At 43.8% G+C, this 19,975-nt stretch overlaps 2 protein-coding genes across 8 annotated transcripts in view; both read left to right on the top strand.

Annotated features, from left to right (window-relative positions):
- Positions 1–544: 544 nt before the first annotated feature.
- On the top strand, positions 545–12,059 carry ano11 (anoctamin 11). 4 transcript variants are annotated; one of them, XM_084015310.1, is made up of 25 exons: positions 545–649; positions 753–907; positions 1,346–1,472; positions 1,569–1,762; positions 1,859–1,966; positions 2,103–2,239; positions 2,313–2,370; positions 2,450–2,560; positions 2,653–2,818; positions 3,003–3,093; positions 4,449–4,545; positions 4,632–4,775; positions 4,948–5,085; positions 5,823–5,921; positions 6,014–6,116; positions 6,480–6,591; positions 6,680–6,734; positions 6,861–6,958; positions 7,540–7,676; positions 7,780–7,985; positions 8,080–8,216; positions 8,451–8,541; positions 9,153–9,336; positions 10,314–10,336; positions 11,143–12,059. In XM_084015310.1, the coding sequence occupies exons 2-25, from the start codon at positions 776–778 to the stop codon at positions 11,167–11,169; spliced, it is 2,775 nt and encodes a 924-aa protein (XP_083871436.1). In that variant the 5' UTR covers positions 545–649; positions 753–775; the 3' UTR covers positions 11,170–12,059. The 4 variants fall into 4 exon arrangements, with proteins under 4 accessions (XP_083871436.1, XP_083871435.1, XP_083871437.1 ...); XM_084015309.1 differs by lacking the exon at positions 545–649 and having other exon boundaries at positions 724–907; XM_084015311.1 differs by lacking the exons at positions 545–649; positions 10,314–10,336 and having other exon boundaries at positions 724–907.
- A 540-nt stretch (positions 12,060–12,599) lies between these two features.
- The window catches only part of arhgef19 (Rho guanine nucleotide exchange factor (GEF) 19), a 19,888-nt gene continuing 12,512 nt past the window's right edge, over positions 12,600–19,975 (top strand). Inside the window, exon 1 of one of the 4 annotated variants that reach the window (XM_084015492.1) lies at positions 12,600–12,623. The gene's annotated coding sequence lies outside the window, so the exon portion shown is untranslated. Of the gene's footprint in view, positions 12,624–14,217; positions 14,521–14,732; positions 14,753–17,352; positions 17,723–19,975 lie in introns of those variants that run through there. The other 3 variants (XM_084015489.1, XM_084015493.1, XM_084015490.1) reach the window with 3 other exon arrangements.

Raw genomic sequence — 19,975 nt, forward strand, 5'->3', positions numbered from 1 at the left:
CATGCCGTGCTTTCCCTCATTAACTCTGCTCTACAGTTTTTTTGCTTTCTAATGAAAGTTTAATACCTCGCTCTCTTCTGGCCCTACACTTGGATGCATCCTCCCTCTCCTCTTTTCTTATCTCTTCCATTAGTCTTCTTACATCAATATAATGTTTTTTTACCACCGCATTGCAGTCCACTGAAGTGCAGCAGGTGTTCTGGAGAAAATCAATTGTGACACCTATAATTCTGTTGATGTCAAATCAGAGCATTTTGAATGTTGGCCAACAGCATTTGAAGGTGTGCACAACCTCAGTACATCAGGAAACAGAGCAAAGAGAGAGGTGGAGCTTCTCTTCTAGCCATGTTCATCATTTTACGTTAATTATGTACACATTTCCAACAAAATGCAATGAGCTTGTTTGAGATTGCCCCCCCCCCCCCCCCCCCCCCGAGTTACATCCTGTGTAATGAGCGTGTCAGAGATTCCCCCATTCTCTGCCCTATTACATTATTTACGAAGTGGGGATGTGCCGTGTGCTGATGCTCTGGCGGTGGAGCAGAGGAGCCTGACGGATGCAGAGACAGGAGGGAGGGAGAGAACAAGGGAAGCGCAGATTGCTGCAAATCCAGACCTCGGCAGCATCCTTATTTCCACCACAGCAGAGGTAGAGTAACAACCGCTCTCCTCTCCTTTCAGCCTTGTTCTTTGAAGCGTGTCTGTAGTTGTCGTCTGTGAATCCCTTAATAAACACAGATTCCTTCCACAAGACATTCCTCCTGCCATCCTCACCATGTCGAGGAAGGGCTCGGAGCTGCTGAAGGGGGACAGAGAAGTCCTCCTGGATCTGGACTATGAGGGTGAAACACAGACCACGGACGGCTACGGGAGTCTTCAGAACGGGAGCTTCATCCCACCCAGATATGTGAGCTCTTTTTTTTACTTTTTTTTGTCCTTTAATGCTGCAGTATGTTTTCCTTTCATATCAGAATCACTTAGATAAAAAAAAACCCGCTGCACATTCTCACAGTGGGCGTAAAGCTGCTGCTTTGCTCATCCCTTCACCCCTCACTGACTTCTCTGAGATGTTGCAGTGAAGCGGATAACCGCTGGAACATAACGTGGTATAAGGTACTTTATATCGCTGGGGAAAATCAAAAATGGCTTGTTGTGAAACGTTGACTTTACTCCACTGTAAGAAAACCTCAGGGATCATTTTCTGACTCATCTTTCTGGACTCATTATTGCAAAGTGGAGGCTTTTATGACGATGAGTAATGACACGGGATCTTATCGGTTAAATCTCATCAAGAGCAAATGAACATGTCCATGATTTTTGATAATAACTGTTTGGATGCGTTTAGCTTTCGGGCGCAGCTGCTGACGAAGATACGGGTGGTGATAATCCGATGTATAGTCACTGCAATGCACGAAGGAACCAGCCAATTCCACAGCAGGGGAATTTCTTCAGAGACGGAAGGACCAAAATCGGTAGGAGGCATCATTGTATTAGTTGTCACAAGCTCACTGATGGATGTCGGTCCTTCATGTAACCTTTTGGACCGTAATGGTTCGATCTGGGTTTAGACTTCGTACTGGTGTGGGAGGTTCGCTCGGGGAGGAAGCGGCGAGGGAAGGGGAAGAGCGCGGCGACTGGTGAAGAGGGGGAAGCGGCGCCCGCTGAGGAGAGCAGCAGGTCTGAACGGAGGAAGGCAAAGCTGGCGCAGTGGAGGGAAAAGTTTGTTCAGAATCTTGAGAATGCTGGTTTGCTCATGGAAAAGGTCAGATTAAAGATGATTTATCTTATTAAAACATTCTAAGTCTACTCATTATTTATGGCGCCTTATTCATGAACTAACTGTGTCTCTTCTCTTTAGGAGGAAACAGCGAATGAGAAGAAAACGATCCATTTTCTGAAACTCAGCGCTCCGTGGGATGTGATGCTGTATTACGCTGAGGAACTCTGTCTGAGAGCTCCATTGCAGGTTAGTGCAGCTGCATGAAATAAGTTAATACTTTAAGGTGTCACCGACTTAACTGAAATGACATTTTAAGGATTTTATAAAGAGAAGGAAGATTACAATGTTCTTCATACTCCATAAATGTGTGTTTGACTTCCAGGCACAGTCGAATCTGGACTTAAACACATCTGCTCGGGTCCTGAAAAGACTATGCATACCTAACGTGATGATGGAGTCGGTGCCAAACAGGCCGCTGGACTATTACACGTGTGCCTTTCGCAAGTCAAAGATGAACAGGTGCGTTCTAATCAACGATGGTAAACAACAGGGATTTGTTCATATGAAAGTGCTTTGAATGTCTCTTCTCCAGGTTCCTCGGCTGTGAGGACAGCGAATCCTACTTCACTAACACACAGAGACACCGCGTTGTGAGTAACGGGAATTCCTCTACGATGCGTGTACGCGGTGAAACGATTCTGTCATGAGTTTGTGGTTCTATTATTTCAGGTGTATGAGATTCTTGCCAGGACGGCGTACGGCAGAAGGAAGAGGGGAGAGGTTGGTGTGGACAGACTGGTAAACGAAGGGGTTTACACAGCAGCTTTCCCGCTGCACGAGGTCACATATTATTTACCTGCTCTTTAATGATCGCATGTAAAGCTTGTGCTGTGTAGCCTCTCTCATCTAGATGTCTGTTGTTTTTTCCACAGGGCCCCTTTCAGCTTCCCAAGTATGAGACTCGTCCCGACGAGCTGAACCAGAGGCAGGTGCTTTTCCACTACTGGGCCCGCTGGTGTAAATGGTACAAGTACCAACCACTGGACCACATGAGGGAGTACTTTGGAGAGAAGATTGCACTCTACTTTGCCTGGTTGGGTAAATATAAGATCTTATTCAGTTGCATCCACGGTGGATCCATCAGTGGATGGCATTTTTTTTACTCGTCATGGACACGGCTGAGTGAAGTATGGACCTTTGCTCACGTAATAGCAGGGCTTTCGTGATATGTAGCGTAAATTGCAGTATAGCACAGTACTCATGGAGCGTTATGTCTCTGCAGGTTTCTACACAGCCTGGCTGCTGCCGGCGGCAGTGGTGGGAACCGTGGTCTTTGTGTCCGGAGTTATGTCCATGGGTAGCAACAAACCAGCGTGAGGCCACACACACGACACAGAAAATACATGTTTACTTGCATAACATCAAATACATGAGAAGGAGCAATGTTGATCTGGTTGATATATCACGTTATAGTGTTCAAATCCCCCAATTTCACAATCAATACGTATTGATTTGTATAATATTGTATTAGTACTGGTGGTCGTAGTAGTACTGATTCTGCTGGGTTGACATTCAGATGCTTCATTAAAGTGAGGTCATGTGACTTTTGGGAAAAGAAAGTACAAATTAAAACAGCCTCAATTCAGTATAGTGAAGGGTTTATAGCCTTATCTGGTCCAGTATGACCAGCTGTTTATGGTTAACCTTAGACATATGTTGTTATGTAACTGACATTACTGTTTGAGTTTGTCATCTCTGTAACATTTTTGTTCACACATTGTTTGTTTTTTTATTTTCTAAATCACATCACACACAAACATTTCAATGGTTGTATCACAAGATTAGACGTGAGTAAACAGTAAATTCACCAAGTGTCTTTTTGTGGTGTCGTTCCATTGGCTCTCAGTCACGTTGCTTAACGATGATCTGCCAGTTTATGATTTTCAAGTACTTTACATGTTGGAACTACTGGAGTCTTGTTGCCACAGTGAGGTTGCCAGATTTGGTTCCATTATCCCTGTAGAGAAACCTATACCCAAAACGTGTGCTCAAAAACTATATCTGGCATCCAGCCCGCAGGGATTAAACTCTCCCTCCCAAATTATGTAAAGCAAGCACAATTTGAGCTCCAAATACACCAAAGCATCAAAGCACATTCTGCGCTGCATGAAAACAAACATAATTATTCAATCCACATAGGGTAAGTCTGAGCCCAAATTCATATTTACCACTATCAGCACAGTGTGCTGCACTGTACCGACACCGAGTGTTTCCACCCTAACATTGCCTCACCAATTATTTTGTGTTTACCTTCGCTTTCTATTCCTGTTATTTTTCAGTGTCAGAAAATTGATCCCGCTATAAAGCAACGAGGGGGGTTAGAGAGAATGAAAGGCAAGCCAATACCTCAGGAAAGCAAACAAGCAACTGTCTCAGATTCATGAGGTCCATTAGTTCACACTGCAGATTAGAGCTATTGATTAGTGGAGAACGGATGGAGAGCATTCTGCAGGAACAAGCTGCAGCCATCTCTTGTGAGTGTAATGAACAATTAGTGCAGAATAATCATCTCCCCGTGACAACCGTGAGAAAGATTGACATTTGTCATCACGGTTTCAGTGGGTTTGCATGAATGCAAAATGCATTACCCAGTCTGGGTGAAAAGTATAGTTTAAGTCAAACATCCAAATCTGAAAACAGCAACTAATCCGTGTCTGTGTGTCAACAGCGAGGACATCTGTCACAGCGGAGCGAGTTACTTAATGTGTCCTCTGTGTAATACATGCAAGGCCTGGAACATGTCTGAGATCTGCACCATGGCTAAGGTAACACAAAAACATTTCACTAAAGCTGTTTTTTTAATATATATATATATATCTTAATGCAAATACAATGGATGTACTTTCTGCAGATTGGCTACTTATTTGACCACCCAGGCACAGTCCTCTTCAGTGTGTTCATGTCCTTCTGGGCTGTAACCTTCCTGGAGTACTGGAAGCGAAAGATGGCCACCCTGGCCCACCACTGGGACTGTATGGACTTCCATGAAGAAGAGGTCTCACAATCCTGCCTTTCTTGCTTGCTTTCTGTATCAGCATAGCCATACTGATCTCTAACACACTTCATTTCTTTCTTTCTTATAAAATATATAGTTAATAAAGAACAGATGATGTGAGCTTCACACTCGTCTGTCCATTGATGCTGATGTCATCACTGTGTTCCCTCAGGAGCGTCCCCGTCCAGAGTTTGCAGCCATGGCTCCGACGATGGAGCAAAACCCAGTGACTGGTGTGAAAGAGCCCTACTTTCCGGAGAAGACCAGGTTGTCCCGCATGTTCACCGGCTCCATGGTCATCGTGATGATGGTGAGAGATGTTGTCTTTTCATTTTAGCATTTCTGTCAAATTAAGTATTTGCTGTAACATAACAGTCTTTCCTTATGTAATATATCGCTTGGTATCAGTCAATATGTATGAGTCTGAGATTACTTTTTCATATTGTGATTCATTATTCCACTTGTTTTTCTATGGAAGTAGTCAAATCAAATCAAATCATCATTGTCATCAAATCATCATTGTGATCCTGATGTGAAAAACCGGTGAGGTTCACACATGTGTGTGCTATTGCCATGAATCCTGCAGTGGTAACTGAACCTTTCTTTAATAATGAATCCAGCTCTTTTGCCCACAGGGCTGGATCTGATCTGATCTGATCTGATCTCAGCCGTACACACAGGATTAACTTGTTCTTGTGATGAGGGAGCTGGGAAATTGAAAATGCTGCCGTGACATCGGGTCTGTAAAGTCAGACTGCATAGAATTGGAATCTGGAAAAAGAATCAGCCAGCTATGGAGGGTGGTGTAGATGTTGATGTGCTCCATTTTGCCGTAATGGTGTATCATATGTAGCAACGGCAAGGGTGGGGAAAATGAGTGCACCTCCTAAACCTCATGAAGAACTACTAGGTGTTTAATAATAATAATAAATTCTATTTATATAGCGCTTTTCTGAACCCAAAGGGGTCTTTAGGTAGTAAGTAGGTCTTTGCTGTTTGCCTTGACCAAGTGTAATGTTGCTCACCCGATGTCTCTGTGTGTCTCAGCTGTGTGTGGTGATGATCTTCCTGGTGACGGTGGTCATGTGCCGCGGGATCATCAGCGTGATGATGTTTCGCACCGGGAGCCCTGTCCTGCGTACAGAGGTACGTCAGAGCCAATCAGCTCCTTCCACATCTTTTCCCTCTGAACGTTGTGCGTCCTTCACATTCACACATGTGCCTGATCTCCCCTCCAGGCAGGGACAATAGCCAACATCTCCAGCAGCATTGTGAGTCTGGGCCTCATCCTGTTGATGGGCCGGGTCTACACTGCATTAGCCGAGCAACTCACTAAATGGGGTAAGAATCGATACTGCTCTCCGACACCTCCAACCCGAGTGCTGTATTATTGATATCAGCTTCTCAGTGGATCTCCACTAACTAAAAGACGAGACTCCTTAAAGAGTAGAGGTCTTCAATATGATCCAAGCATCTGGAATAATAATAATAACTTTATTTGTATATCACCTTTCATACAAGAAATGCAGCACCATGTGTTTGTAAGAAAGGGAAATTGGATCCTTTTACATAGTTTCTAGCCATTGTTTCTATGCAAACTTGTCAGGAAGAGAAAATAAAGGCATACACTTACATTCTTATGTTACATGGAGGACATTTTACTTTAACGTCTCTAACACTGTGTCCGTGTGCTGTCCGTCGCAGAGATGCACAGAACCCAAACCCAATATGACAACGCCTTCATCTTCAAGGTGTTCATCTTCCAGTTTGTCAACTTCTACTCATCCCCCTTCTATGTGGCTTTCTTTAAAGGAAGGTGAGACACGAGTCAGTCTCAACAGACACACACCAACGATAGAGCAGTGAAGAAAATGTGATATTAACTGACTTCTCTGTGTGGGTAGGTTCGTGGGTTACCCCTCCAACTATGGCACCTTGTTTGGGATGAGAAATGAAGACGTGAGTCTAGAAATGACGGATAAATGTCAAAGGGAGGGAGTGTTCCACATCCCTGCTGTTGCATGTTTTAACTAAAGCGTAATGGGATGCTCCCTTGTGTCATTTCTCTGGTGTCTTCACACACAGTGCGGTCCTGGGGGTTGCCTCATCGAACTGGCTGAGCAACTCTTCATCATCATGGTGGGAAAGCAGCTCATCAACAACATTCAGGAGTTCATTATCCCGTAAGGTTCCACACACTTCCACCGGTCTGGCTTTTCTAAGAGATCAGATATTATTTTGTATAATGTAGCTGCGTCCCAATTCAGGACCTGAATCCTTTCAAAGGACGTTCCCCACACTGGAAGGGAGTCTCTGATTTGCGTCATCCCTAAATACCGTACCATAACAGACTGTTTGAGGAGTTGAAAATAGTTTTTTTCTTTTTTTACACGTACAGACAGTTAGGTGCCGCAACAGATCCAGAGTGATTTACCAAGATGACAGTTGCAAAGCCACGATAGAAGCCTCTGCAACTGCTTTTGAAGGTTTGAGCCTCAGAGACTTCAAATGATTCCAGCTTTGAAGAAATGAAAAGCCCATGCTCATGGCCAATCATCAAAAGCTCTCAGTTGATGTGGAATAGAATATCTTTGAATAGTTATAGTCGCGGTGTTCAAACAGACAGCAGGAGAGAGAAAGAATGAACTGAAAGGCAGAATAGAATCAGATGTTTTGTATACATCCTATAAAAGTTCTATATTCCATATAACACTATTGTTGTGTTTATTTCATATCCACGCGTTCTGCCTCTCTGCTCTGACAGTAAAGTGAAGGCTTGGAACCAGAAGAGAAATGTGACCAAGGTGCTGGGGCGTAAGGCGTCCGATGAGACCCGGCGCTGGGAGGAAGACTACCAGCTGGTGGAGTGTGAAGGCCTGTTTGAAGAGTACCTGGAGATGGGCAAGTAACCCCTACTCCATCTTAAGTCCATGATGTCCCCGGTGTCTACAACATAGAGTACGATGAACATGTATATGTATACATAATCATTTGTTGTTGGCAGTGCTCCAGTTTGGCTTCATCACCATCTTCGTGGCGGCGTTCCCCCTCGCGCCGCTCTTCGCCCTCCTCAACAACTGGGTGGAGATCCGTCTGGACGCCCACAAGTTTGTGTGCGAGTACCGGCGGCCGGTGGCCGAGCGGGCCCAGAACATCGGAGTGTGGTTCAACATACTGGAAGCCCTGTCACACCTGTCCGTCATTGCCAATGTGAGTCCGTCGACGATGACATCCGCACCACACCGGATGCTAACCTCGCATCTACAACACTGTCTTCTGTTGTTCGTCTCTCTGCCATCCGCAGGCTTTCCTAATAGCCTTCACGTCGGATTTCTTACCCCGTCTGCTCTACCAGTACAAGTTTGATAATGATCTCAATGGATACGTCAACTTCACCTTGGCTTATGCCCCACTCAACTACACTGAGAACCCCCTGTGCAGGTACACTGTGTGCTGCTTCTCTGGATGCATGTCATATAAGAGTGGGGAATCTGTTGTTTCATGTCATTTTTGTAAAATCTTTTGTAATCTCGCTGACTTTAGATCACAGATTTGACCAACAGAGGGCAGTATTACTGACACGTAACACATCTTTGTTGTCAGGTGCTGCTGCTGCATATCATGCATGTCCATTACACAGTTTATTCCACAGTAACTCTGTGTTTTTCTGTTTAGATATAAAGCGTACAGAGACAACAGTGGAAACTACTCACTGTTCTTCTGGGAGCTTCTCGCCGTCAGACTTGGTTTTATCATTGCTTTCGAGGTATGAAGGGAGCTGCTTGATGTCTATTTCCTAATTTGTCTCCTTCTGCCTGTTTCAGTGATTGAATGTGATGATGACGATTAAGTGCTTGTAATAGTTTTTGGACAGTTTATGGCACAGTGGAATAAGAAATATGAGGCTGTGGACCACGCTTATTATTAATGATCAGTTTATTTTTGGTTCATGGAATTTGTTGACAGTAAGAAAAATATAGAATATGGCTAACTTAAATTCTGTGCAATTTAGTCGTGATCAATGAACAAATATGTCCGATCGCAGTACTGGCAAAAGAGAAAGTTATTACTCAGGAGAGAAATGGGGGAAGTAATTTCATTTAGCCATCATGAATTAAAAAAAAAAAGATGTACATTTCAGATTGCATTGGTAAAGTTTGAAGTGAATATAATACCATAGAATGATGAGAGACCAGAAAAGTCATGGGATGTCGAAGATGAAGTGTAGAAAATAAATAATTCTGTTTACTGAGTGTGTACATATCATTTGACTTTGGCTAAAATGTGCCCAGATTGGAAAAAAAGTGTCTGTTTTTGACTAATTTGACTGATGGGGAGATTGAATGCCTTGCTGTCTGCTTGTCTTCCCTCCACCAGCATGTTGTGTTCTTCGTGCTGCGAGCCATCGACTGGATCGTGCCTGATGTCCCAGAATCCCTGGAGGTGAAGATCAAGAGGGAGCGCTACCTGGCCAAGCAGGCTCTGGCCGAAAACCAGGAGGCTCTGTTGGTGAGTCGAGGCCGACGGGCCGCCCCTGCCTCTCCAGGCTCATCCAGCCCAGGTCAGTAGAGTGTGGGACACACACACACACACACACAGGCGATGCTGTGCAAGACACACTCATTCATAAAACCTGATGACCTCGTTCTATGTTTGAATATTTAGAGCAAGAGCCAGTTGAAGCTCTAGATCAGGGGTCCTCACATGTTTGAATGTCAGGGTGATATAAAATAAGAATGATTTGAAAGGTTCGGTTCATCCAAATCACATTAAAATCTGTCTTCTCATTTGTTTCTATCGAGACAGTTTTTTTTTATTTCATGAGATGAGGTTTCCAGATATCTGCCTCTGAAATATCCGCTGCCAGTCAATTTCAATGAAGATAAAGAGAATTCTTCTTTCCAGAAACATTGTTATTCTGAACAATACAAATCTCACTGTGCTGTTTTGATTTAAAGTTAATCACATACTTACTTAGTTCCGTATTATGATATCTGACCTCAAAAGCACTTCTGTAAATATTGATGCTCTGCAGTATGTTGTTGTCCCATTCGGCACCACCCAGGTGAGCAAGGAAACAATGCACCAACAGAGTTCAAATACAGTATTAAATCTGTCACAGTTGATCGTCGTAAATAAATTCCAGATTTTAAAGGCGTTTAAAAGCTCGCCCACCCACCTCCAAAGTACCTGCGGCTGTAACTGGCTGTTATAAACTTGCTTCACTGCACGCAACATGATCATTAATGGTAATTATGTGGGATGGGGTCCAAATATGTCAGATAAATATGATTACCTCCATAGACCTTGTGGGCTGTTGGCATGGTTTAGAATTCCCTCCATTAACGCTGCTGACGATGTTTAACTTGAGATGAAAAAGCCTTACATTCATGGAATAGAACGTTTTAAACCTCCCTCCCCACTGAGAATCACAGCCTGTATGTTCTCATTGTGTTTGTGGAGAATAGTTCCATCCTCATCTGTGTGTGTGTGTGTGTGTGTGTCCCTGTGCTCTGACCATGCTGTTCATGTGTTTAGTGAATGTTGCTGGAAGAGAGCAGGTGAGTAACTACACAACACAAGTTAATGGCAAGTACCTGCTGTATTTCATCACACGCCACTCTGCCAAATTGGTTTGTTACAATTTTGCTTGAAAATCATTCATTTTGACTGCGTACATTTGTAAAACAATAAGGCCGTTTTATCATGGTATGATATGACTCAGTCGAGTAGAATTTAATTATTGCCCAACCCAACCAAGAATTAAAGGTTGAGTAGGTAATTTGGAAAAACCACGGAGACCTCTGTTCAAAGCCGCTCCCCCAGAAGGGAGGCCGTCCAATTATTTCCCCCGGCTTTACTTTTTTGATCGGACGGGGTTTTTACACTACTGTCATGGCCACAGATTACTTTTTTTTTTTTATGTCATAGCATTTAATGTTTTCATTGATATCGGTGTTACGAGAATTTCAAGTAATATAACAGAAATGACCTACTCAACCTTTAACTGACACTATACTGTATTAAAGTCGAGATGAAATGAAAACGCGGATTTTTACTTCTTTAGATCAAATCTTTTTTTTTTTATATCAAAATCCAATCAATCTACGGCTCTGCACAGAGCTAGAGAAGTTTGTGAGCTTTAAAATCGACAACCCAACTTTATAATAGTAAATTATAAAAAAGTGTCACTTTATATAAGTTAGTAGCAGCCAGCTGTTATTCAGTAGCATGTTGCAACAAAGATTTTATGTCCCCCCCCCCCCTCCCTCCATTCCTCTTACAGTAGCCTAATTCTCTGCTGTGTCTCTCTGCTCCTTCCCCATTCCTTCCCTGTCCAAACCCAACTGAACCGCCTCCCCTGAAGCAAGCGACGCGTCCTTTGGAAACATGAGTTAGGACTCCAGTCTGGGGAAACCAGTGGTTTGAGGGGATACTGGAGGAATAAGAGACACGCCTTCACATCTGGGATAACATGAACTTTCCCTGAGTGGAATGCTGCCTCTGCACTGGGATTTCTCTTCTTCATGTCATGCACTTATAGGTGCACACTGCTGCACAGACATTAAGATAAGCAGGTGTGTAATGGAGGCTAAAAGGAATCCAAAACTCCAGAACACGGTTCCTCAACACAATAAACATACCGGTATTTATACAAGGCCAATACAATTAATATTGAAGTTCCAAAATGTATCCTTGATCAGAAAAAGATCTACTTTCTTACCCATAGTGGATACTGTGCTCCCCTTAATTAGCCTTTTGCTTGCATCAATCATTTTTTGGGGGGATTTTTTTTTTTTTTTTGGCAGAAGATGAAAAGATTCCTACATTTATGTATGAATGAAGTGAAACATTTACCTAAATTATAACACAGGCCGTGTAACTCTCCCCATGATGATAAAACTGGTCTTTTATGTGATAATTCACTGTGAGTTTGACTGGAGGTCAAAGTTCACCGTTTACCACTTGCTGATAACGTAAGATAAATAGGCAATTAACCTGTGGCTTTGATTGTGAGCTGTTACTATGATAGATTCTATGTTGTCTTCATTGAGATGAAGAGCACCTGTTTACACCCTCTATGTATGCAATGTACATTCACCTGTACGTTTACTGTCCTTGGATGCTGAGCATGTCCGTCTTTTCTACTTGGGCGTGCTGCAGAGTTTCGTACGGAGGATTTCTCAGAGCTGAAATAGGACCTCGTTGTAGACATCTTTTGTGTGTGAGTTGTTTTTGCATTTATGGCCTTTTAGACCCAAAATAAATGTAGTTGGATGAATGCATTATGCCTCCTCTGCGTGGGATTCTGAAATTCTATTGAGCTGCTTACAGTGTGCTGTAGGGTTGAACTTTGTTATCGTGCCTTTCCATCTACCTTCTCCACTTTCTTCTTCCTTCCAAACAGCAGACACCTGCAGACAGATAAAGTGATTTATTAGGAGTCAGAAAGAGACAGGTGTTCGTTGATGATTTCTCTCTTCCTCTCCCTCCTCCCCTCACAACCTAGACCAATAGCTGTGGCCTTGGGCATCTCCTGACTTTTTATTTGATCACCTCTTCTTCCTCCGTCACCCTTTCTTCACCCTTTCCTGCACACTCTCCTCCCTCTGTCTCACTTTTTCACTTTAGTCATCCCTATTTAATTTTTTTTTTCTAATGTACGCTCTCTTTCCCAGCCACGCTCATCCACTGATTGTTATGATTGCGGCGCGTTCCTCTGCCATGGCCTGCAGGAAGAGTGAGTTAGTACATGTCAGCGAGCACAGGTATGCACTGTGGATGGCGGCTGGCTCGTTCACCGCCTGCTGGAGCGAGGAAGGAGGCGCTCGAACGCACGGCCACGAGGTAACCACACAGCAAACCACACGCTGCAAAATGCCTGGAAATCTTCTCAGAGGTCGATATATGATGCACTTAACATGGAGAGCTGGGTGATGTCTGAAATCAATATCATATATTAATAAGGATATGTGACCAATGCTAATATCCTGTACCTCACGATACGTAGAATATATGCAAAATCACATGGAATCAAACTGATGCATTGCAATAAACTAACATTTGTATGCAAACATCATACATTACACAATTATATAATTTCATCAGGATACACTCATCAGCCATCCCTCTGCAGATTTTATACTGAACATTAGCCACATAGTAAAGAAATGACCTCAGTTTAACTTCAACTCTTAAACTTGCCAAATTGTTCACAATGTATTTAAAGTCATCAAACATGTCTGGTTGAATTTTGGTAAAAGACGTTATATTTCTATTTGATGGCACGGCCATGAATCTTATAAATGTATTAAACTGACAGTGGTGTTTCACATCTTAAACTGAAAGAGAATATATGCAATTAAAGCTACATAAACAGTTAAACATAACAAAATAGTAAGCTAAAGAAAGCAGTTTGCAGGTTTTAAACCAAGACTAAAATGGCTAAAATTCTCAATAATCGGGGTCATCTCAAAATTGAGGATCGTCAAGCTTCTTTTTTAAATGCCGTTTGATACAGTCCTGATATTAAATATGTATTAGTGCAACTTTAAAGCTACTGGGTAAACAAAGGAGAAACATGTTAATGTTGTATTATACATCCTATAACTTATCCCAGAAACATTTAGTTAATTGTCAATATAAGGTCAGTATTGACAAATTACAAACAACATTCTCAGTTATAATAGTGATTAAAAGAAAACCTTACAAACCTTAAATGACCTGTTTTTCTCAACAACTAAAAAATTATGAAAAATGGAGACTATAAGACGTCCACCACGGCTGAGTAGACCAGCGTCCCGAGGTAACCCCACCCCCTAACACCACCACCATTCTTTTCATGTTTGAGTAGTGAACATAGTTGATACAGCAGCAAGCGGGGAGAAAGAGAAGGGAGAGCTCAAGCATGCCGTGGCAGCTTTTTTCTGTCAGCAATTCAGTTTGACGTTTGCTGAAAGCTGCATGAAGCCACACACACACACACACACACACACATAACACACACACACACACAGCCACGGGTATTTCCAACGATGCACACACAGTGACGTACATGCACAAAGACGAACATGCAAATGTGCTCTTTTGCATTGAATGTCAGTCTCTGCGCTTGTTGTGGATGCAGACCTCTCAGTACGGGAACAAACACAAAACGCTCCCGTGGGACAACAGTGCACACGCACATCATGCACCCTCCCACCGAGGAGCAACATTTTTCTCTCTCCTCTCTGTATCTCTTTCCGGCTTGAAGCAGGTGCTGAAATGAGACACTAAATAACTATTAGAGTTAGAGGAAGGGCGAGAGAGGGGGAGGAGAATGAGAGAAAATGAGAGAGCACTTCCCCAACAGTAGCAGGGAGGGAGGGAGGGAGGGAAAAGGAGAGAGAGAGAGGGAAGGGAGAGCAGAGGAGCTTAGAGAGAGGGGGGGATCTGCATTGTAAGTAGCTCTGAGAGCAGCAAGTGGTGGCTGTTTTTCCCAACTTGTTTTTGTTTTCCCGAGGAAGCGGTGAAGAAGGAGAAGAAGCAGGCGGCTGAGCGCAGATTTGTTAAAGTCTGAGTCTGAGTATCAATAGAGAAAAGAAGCCGAGAGAGGAGAGGAGGGGGGGCGGGGGGGCAAAGCCGGGAGGAACACAAGGCAGCAATGGATAGCAGAGTGGCTCAGCCTGACCCTGGGATGGCATGGATTCACACACAGCTGCTGGCTACCCTTCAGCACACACACTAGGCTGCTAACACCGATGAGGTACAGTACTGAGACGCAGCAGTGTGGAACAAAGCAGAGAAATGCACTCACGCTCTCAGGTTGGGAGGTTTTGTTTTGTTTGTTTTTGCTGCTGACTGATAGTTGAGCCGTGTTGTTCGCCTGAGAGTGCAGGGTCTACTTTGTGCGGCGCCCCTCGTCAGGTGCATTTATGTGACAGCTCTGGAAACAAAGGGAGATGCTGTTTCTATATGGGATACAGGCGACAGCACAGGTGTGAGACAAGTTAGGGGATTTGCTGGTTCATTATCTCGTGTTCAACATATGCATGTCCATTCCAGTGGAATATAGTTTTATCATTGTTTCACCATAATATACACAAGTGGATGCATACGTCCTGATGGTGGGAACATTCGCTCCACTGTTCATTTATGTTGTTAAGAAGTCACTGCCTGCATTGGTTGTGTTTGCAGCAGCTCCCTAGGCAGTGTAGAGGGAGCATGGTTCCAGTGCAGCGGTGAGCTGGGCAGGTAAGTGCATGTCTGGACTATGTACCATGAGGGGTTGTTAAAAAACTGTACACGGCTGAAACCTCTCTGTTCTCCTTTCGTGGGACGTTTCAGCACTAGACTCAAACACCTTGTCTCCTCGCCTCGGGCCGTTAACTGAAGAGTGTGTGTACGTGCGTGTGTGTGTGTGTGTGTGTGTTCAATGTATGTGTGTTCAATGTGCATTTCCCAGAGGCAGTGATTTGGGTTTTCTTTCACCCTGTTCACTATTTTTTAACCCATGTGGAGCCTCTAACGTGTCAGAGCTGTTTACAAGAAACAACAACACCGCAGTCGTGACATCCGGCAGCCAGATTGTTTAATTTTCTGGAAGCTTATCCCTCCTCCTCAGTGTAGCAGAACTAAGTTGCCTTCCAGACTTTTTTTTTCTCAGCGTCTTCCAATCTCCGTCTAGTGCGAGGGCGGCTGAGGTGACGGATGGCCTTTTTCCTGTCTGCCGTCCCCGGTGACTAAGCGTATTGTCATGTGCGTTGACTGTCTGTCTCTGTGTGTGGAGCGTCTGCAGGTACATATTTTGGCTGGAGCGGCAAATAGATAGCCGTGGGTGTTTTCTGGATTACCCGATTCACTGCGGTATGTCTGGGCTTGGAACGCACCAGCTGCACACCGGGCAGACGTGTACCAGCACAGAGCATAAATCAGGACCTTGCACCGTTTTACTGCACTTTATTACAGGCCTGCGTGATGGCAGTCTTCTGATCACATTTATTTTTGAATAGTCATCAAGTTGGGGCGGAGGTAAAAAAGAGATTTAGGATGAGCGATTTCCTTGAGCTGTGATTGAATGCTGAGCCTTCTGAGCACACTACTGTACATCTGCTCAAATCACGCAGATATTTCTAACTCGGTTTACCACCCTCTCCCCCTCTCTTCCCACTTACTCCCTCCCCCACAACTGTATGTCAGGAGAGCACCTGCCCCATCACCTGCCACTCAGACGGCGGCTGTCTGAGCGTGTGTGTGTGTGTGTGTGTGTGTGTGTGTGTGTGTGTGTGTACATGCTGTGGGGAAGCCTTCCAGGATGCCACACCTCGCCCTTCTTCCATCTCATATCTCACTCACCTCCCCCTGACGAACCTCGCATGCCACATGCGCTCCTGGCGTTCACGTGCACGCACTCACCCGAAAGTGACTTTGTGTTTCGCAAAACTAGGCTAAAGTCGTTGACTGAAAGCAAACTGCCCTTTAAACGTCAGTGGCAGTGATATTTTGTGGAGGCCCTGTCACTTTCCAGGCTTTCTGGCCTAACTAGCATGGGCCCTTAATAGGCCATAATTGCAGGCCTCGCTCCCACACATGTGCAGTGAAGCTGCTTTGTTTTGTCTCCCGCCTCGGGTTTAGTGGTCAATTTCAGAGGAATGAGCCGGCCGAGTCATCCAGGGAATGTGTAAAAGTGTCAGAGGGTCTCATCTGGGGGGTTTGAGCGCCTCTTCAATTGGACATGAACTTGTCTTTAAAGCTGGACTATAAAAGAGACCACCAGCTGCGTTAAACCCTGTGTGTTCACTTAATAATAATAATAATACTACAGCACTGTGGCGGCTTTGATTTGTAAGGAGGGAAGTTTCTTTTCTAAGACAAACAGAAGAGCCGTATCTCTTTGAAACGTGCAGATCATTCACTTTTAAGGCCCTCTCTGTCATTTATTAGTGAATCTGCTTGTCAGAGAATATCTGGCCCGTGCATGAATGTGAAAACAGAAACTGGAGCCCAGAGGCGAATGTGTGCAGGAACTGCCCCGGCTGTGATGCAGCACACCTGTCTAGCACTGTAGCCCTCGGGTTATTGCACGCCGTGACTTTGCCAATAAGACGCTGTGTGTGTTTCACGGTTATAATGAAGCGAGATAATGCTTTTCTGGCCCAGGAGGCGCTTTTTGTTTTTGCTTAAATATCAGCTTTTTATGCCTCTGGTGAAGAAAACAAAACACAAACAAGGCAAAAAGAGCAGCACCTCGTTTTTTAATTATTTTTCAGCATCTTCAAGGTTTTTTTTTTTAATCTCTCTTTCATTTTATCTCTTTAATCTTGATGACACTGCTGGTATTCAGAGTTTGGATTGAAGTTAGTTTACAGCTCTGGGCTGAAGCAGAGCTGTTTCTGGATGGTCAGCTCATTAGGTGTGTTCCTCTTTTACCCGATCACATTTCAAAACAACAAGCAGCCCAGTGGACAGCTTGTCCATACCTGTCCAGATAATAAAAGCAGAAAGTAGGGTGGGAGGAGGAGGAGGAGGAGGAGGAGGAGGAGGAGTGCTCAGCTGGGGAAAAGTGGAGCAGAGAGCTAACACGCACGCAGGCAGGAAGGGAGCGCAAGTAAATACAGGAGCAGATGAATGCAGGAGATGCATCAGCAGTTTGTTGTAAAGTAGGTCAGCCTCCTGAGAGCTCAGTGGCCATCAGATTGGAATCAAAGCGCTCTGATTGACAGTTTGAGCGCAGCAAACCCAGTCGCCTCCTCTTCAGTGAATTTAAAACCAAAGAAATGAAAACATGACGTGAAACTGCAGCAGGCGTGAGAAACGGCACGCCTTCTTTTAATGTTCCTCGGCTACGGCAGAGCTTCTCGCGCTCATGTGATTGGTCAATCAGCAGAGAGTGAATCGCCAGCACCTTTGAGAATGGATACAGCGGGGCATGTTTGATCTGCAATCGACTGAAGCTTTTTAAGGATAAGGTTGGTGATATTTTATATTTTCTTATTGTCAATAAGTCCTGTAAAAAGAACCCGAACCAGCAGTGCATTAGTCCGTTCCTCTTATACTTTCCTACCACAGTCCGCACCTGCGTTTGTCTTGGAGGTAGCGACCAAGTTGGACCCAAGTCCATTGGTTCAAACTGAGAACGTAAATCTTGTTGTTTGCTTGAAGTTTCACTTTTGATGGTTCACTTACACGACACTGCAGTTTTTAGCAAAGCTTACTCAAAAAGGAGTTGTATTACTATTATAATATATTATAATATAATATACTGCAGGATGGTGTATGGAGTCTGGCTGTGTTGAACTGAGTGGCTCGCAGATAGTTCAATAGTTTCTGGATAAAAATGGCACAACTGATTTGTTTTGTTTTTGGTATTTTTGTTGACTCAGCTAAAGGCTTACTTTCCCAAAAGTGTGTCATTACTCTGAATGTGCTGCTTTATATTAGTTTCTTTTAAATGTAAATTAAGAATCTTTGGGTTTCATATTGTCGGTCAGATAAAAGAGGAAATTTGAAGACGTCGCCCTGGGATCTGAAATATTGTGATATGTATAGTTTTTAACTATTTTATAAACAAAACAATTGATCAAAAAACATTTTTTAATCCACAAGGTAATGGATGAATGAACATAACCATTAGCTGTGGACCTAAATGTGTAAGAAAGGGGCCCTTTTGGTACATGACTAACTGGATCGTCACTTTTCTCAGTGAGATTGGAGAAACTGTTTTGATTATTTGGCTTTTTGAAGCTAGCGATGAGACGGATTCCTGATGTGTCTGAGATCATTTTTCATATGTCCCTGTCACCTTACAAAACATCCTCAATCAACACACCTTGTTTTTTTTAGAATCTCATCTCATACAGATAAGCATCATCTGTCACAAGGTACTGATTATGAGATCTTCGGGATTTACCGCGTGCTGGATCCTCGGCCCTCCACCGACTTGCTAGCTTTTGCGACTTATGACAAAGCACCATAATTAGACCAGGTTATTTCCATTAAGTTTGTCAATAGCTCCTTTGTGTCTTGACTCTCCTGGCTGTTATGTCTCCTGCGTGTCAGCTTGTCCGACTGCAGTTGTTATGGCGGCAGAGCAAAGTGGGGGGAGGGGAGGAGGTTAAAGGTCCAAAAGTTTACCGTTTACGTGTGAGACGGTCACCGTTTCTTCAGCCTAGTTAAAGGAGAAATTACTGTTTGTCCGTTTCAGTTAGGGGGAATCCCAGCGGGTGAGACGAGGTCAGGGAAGGCCTCTCAACGTCTTGTCGCTTTCAATCAAAGACCAATTGGTTCTCCAACACACACTCACATTCAGGTGTGTGTGTGTGTCGTAGTTTTGTGTGATTATAAGCCAGGTTGTCAGGATGCATCTTCATAGTGTCTCGGAAGGTCGTGGGTAAGTTGCCTGAGGGTGCAGAGGCGGATTAGGAGGACCCACAGTCCCACACCATGTGTAAACATTTGGGTTACCCCAACCACCCCCTCCTCTGTAGCCTCTGGGGTGCTCACCTGTCTCAGTGGGTGGAGGCTGGACGAGCAAGGAATACCAAGAAACTCCCTGACCTGAATTCACTCAAGCATTCTCACAACATTCAGGCATCTGAACTTCCCTGAAAACAGCAGCTTAGTGCGTCACCTTGACATCTGGAGCGCTGTCTCCCATTGGAATTCAAGTCTCGCCGAGGAGTTTGTTTTGATTGAGAGTTTTAGGTGAAGCCCATTAAAATAGCAAGAAGATCCTGGATTCCCATCCAAGTTTTTCAGGTTTATATCTGAAGAAAAAAAAAAACAATAATCCAAGTTAAGTTGCTGATTCGAGGAAAATCCCAACTAGCGATCATTTTATCATGAGAGGAGACGCATGGGAGTAAAATCTCCGAATATGTTAAACATATTTATATATTTGTTAACAAAAGAACTGCCTGCCTCAAACCAGCGTAGACACGCATTGCATACTGTCTGTAATGCATCGACAAGTTCCCAGTTGCCCTTAATTGTCACAATTTGCATAAAAATAATTGGATGGATATGCACACACAAGACCTCGAAAAGATGTGTTGAAGATTTGAGGTTTGTATTCTAAAGCTATATTTTAGATCCACAGCAGCAGCGACAACTCACTATATCGACACAACCTGCTACATCATTACTAAATACAAGAGAATATCAATATATGATGCGCTGAAAAGTGGCACAAGTTGACAGTGCCCTGTTTATTTTTACAATCT

Source organism: Eutrigla gurnardus, assembly GCF_963514095.1.
Source record: "Eutrigla gurnardus genome assembly, chromosome: 8".
NCBI lineage: Eukaryota > Metazoa > Chordata > Actinopteri > Perciformes > Triglidae > Eutrigla > Eutrigla gurnardus.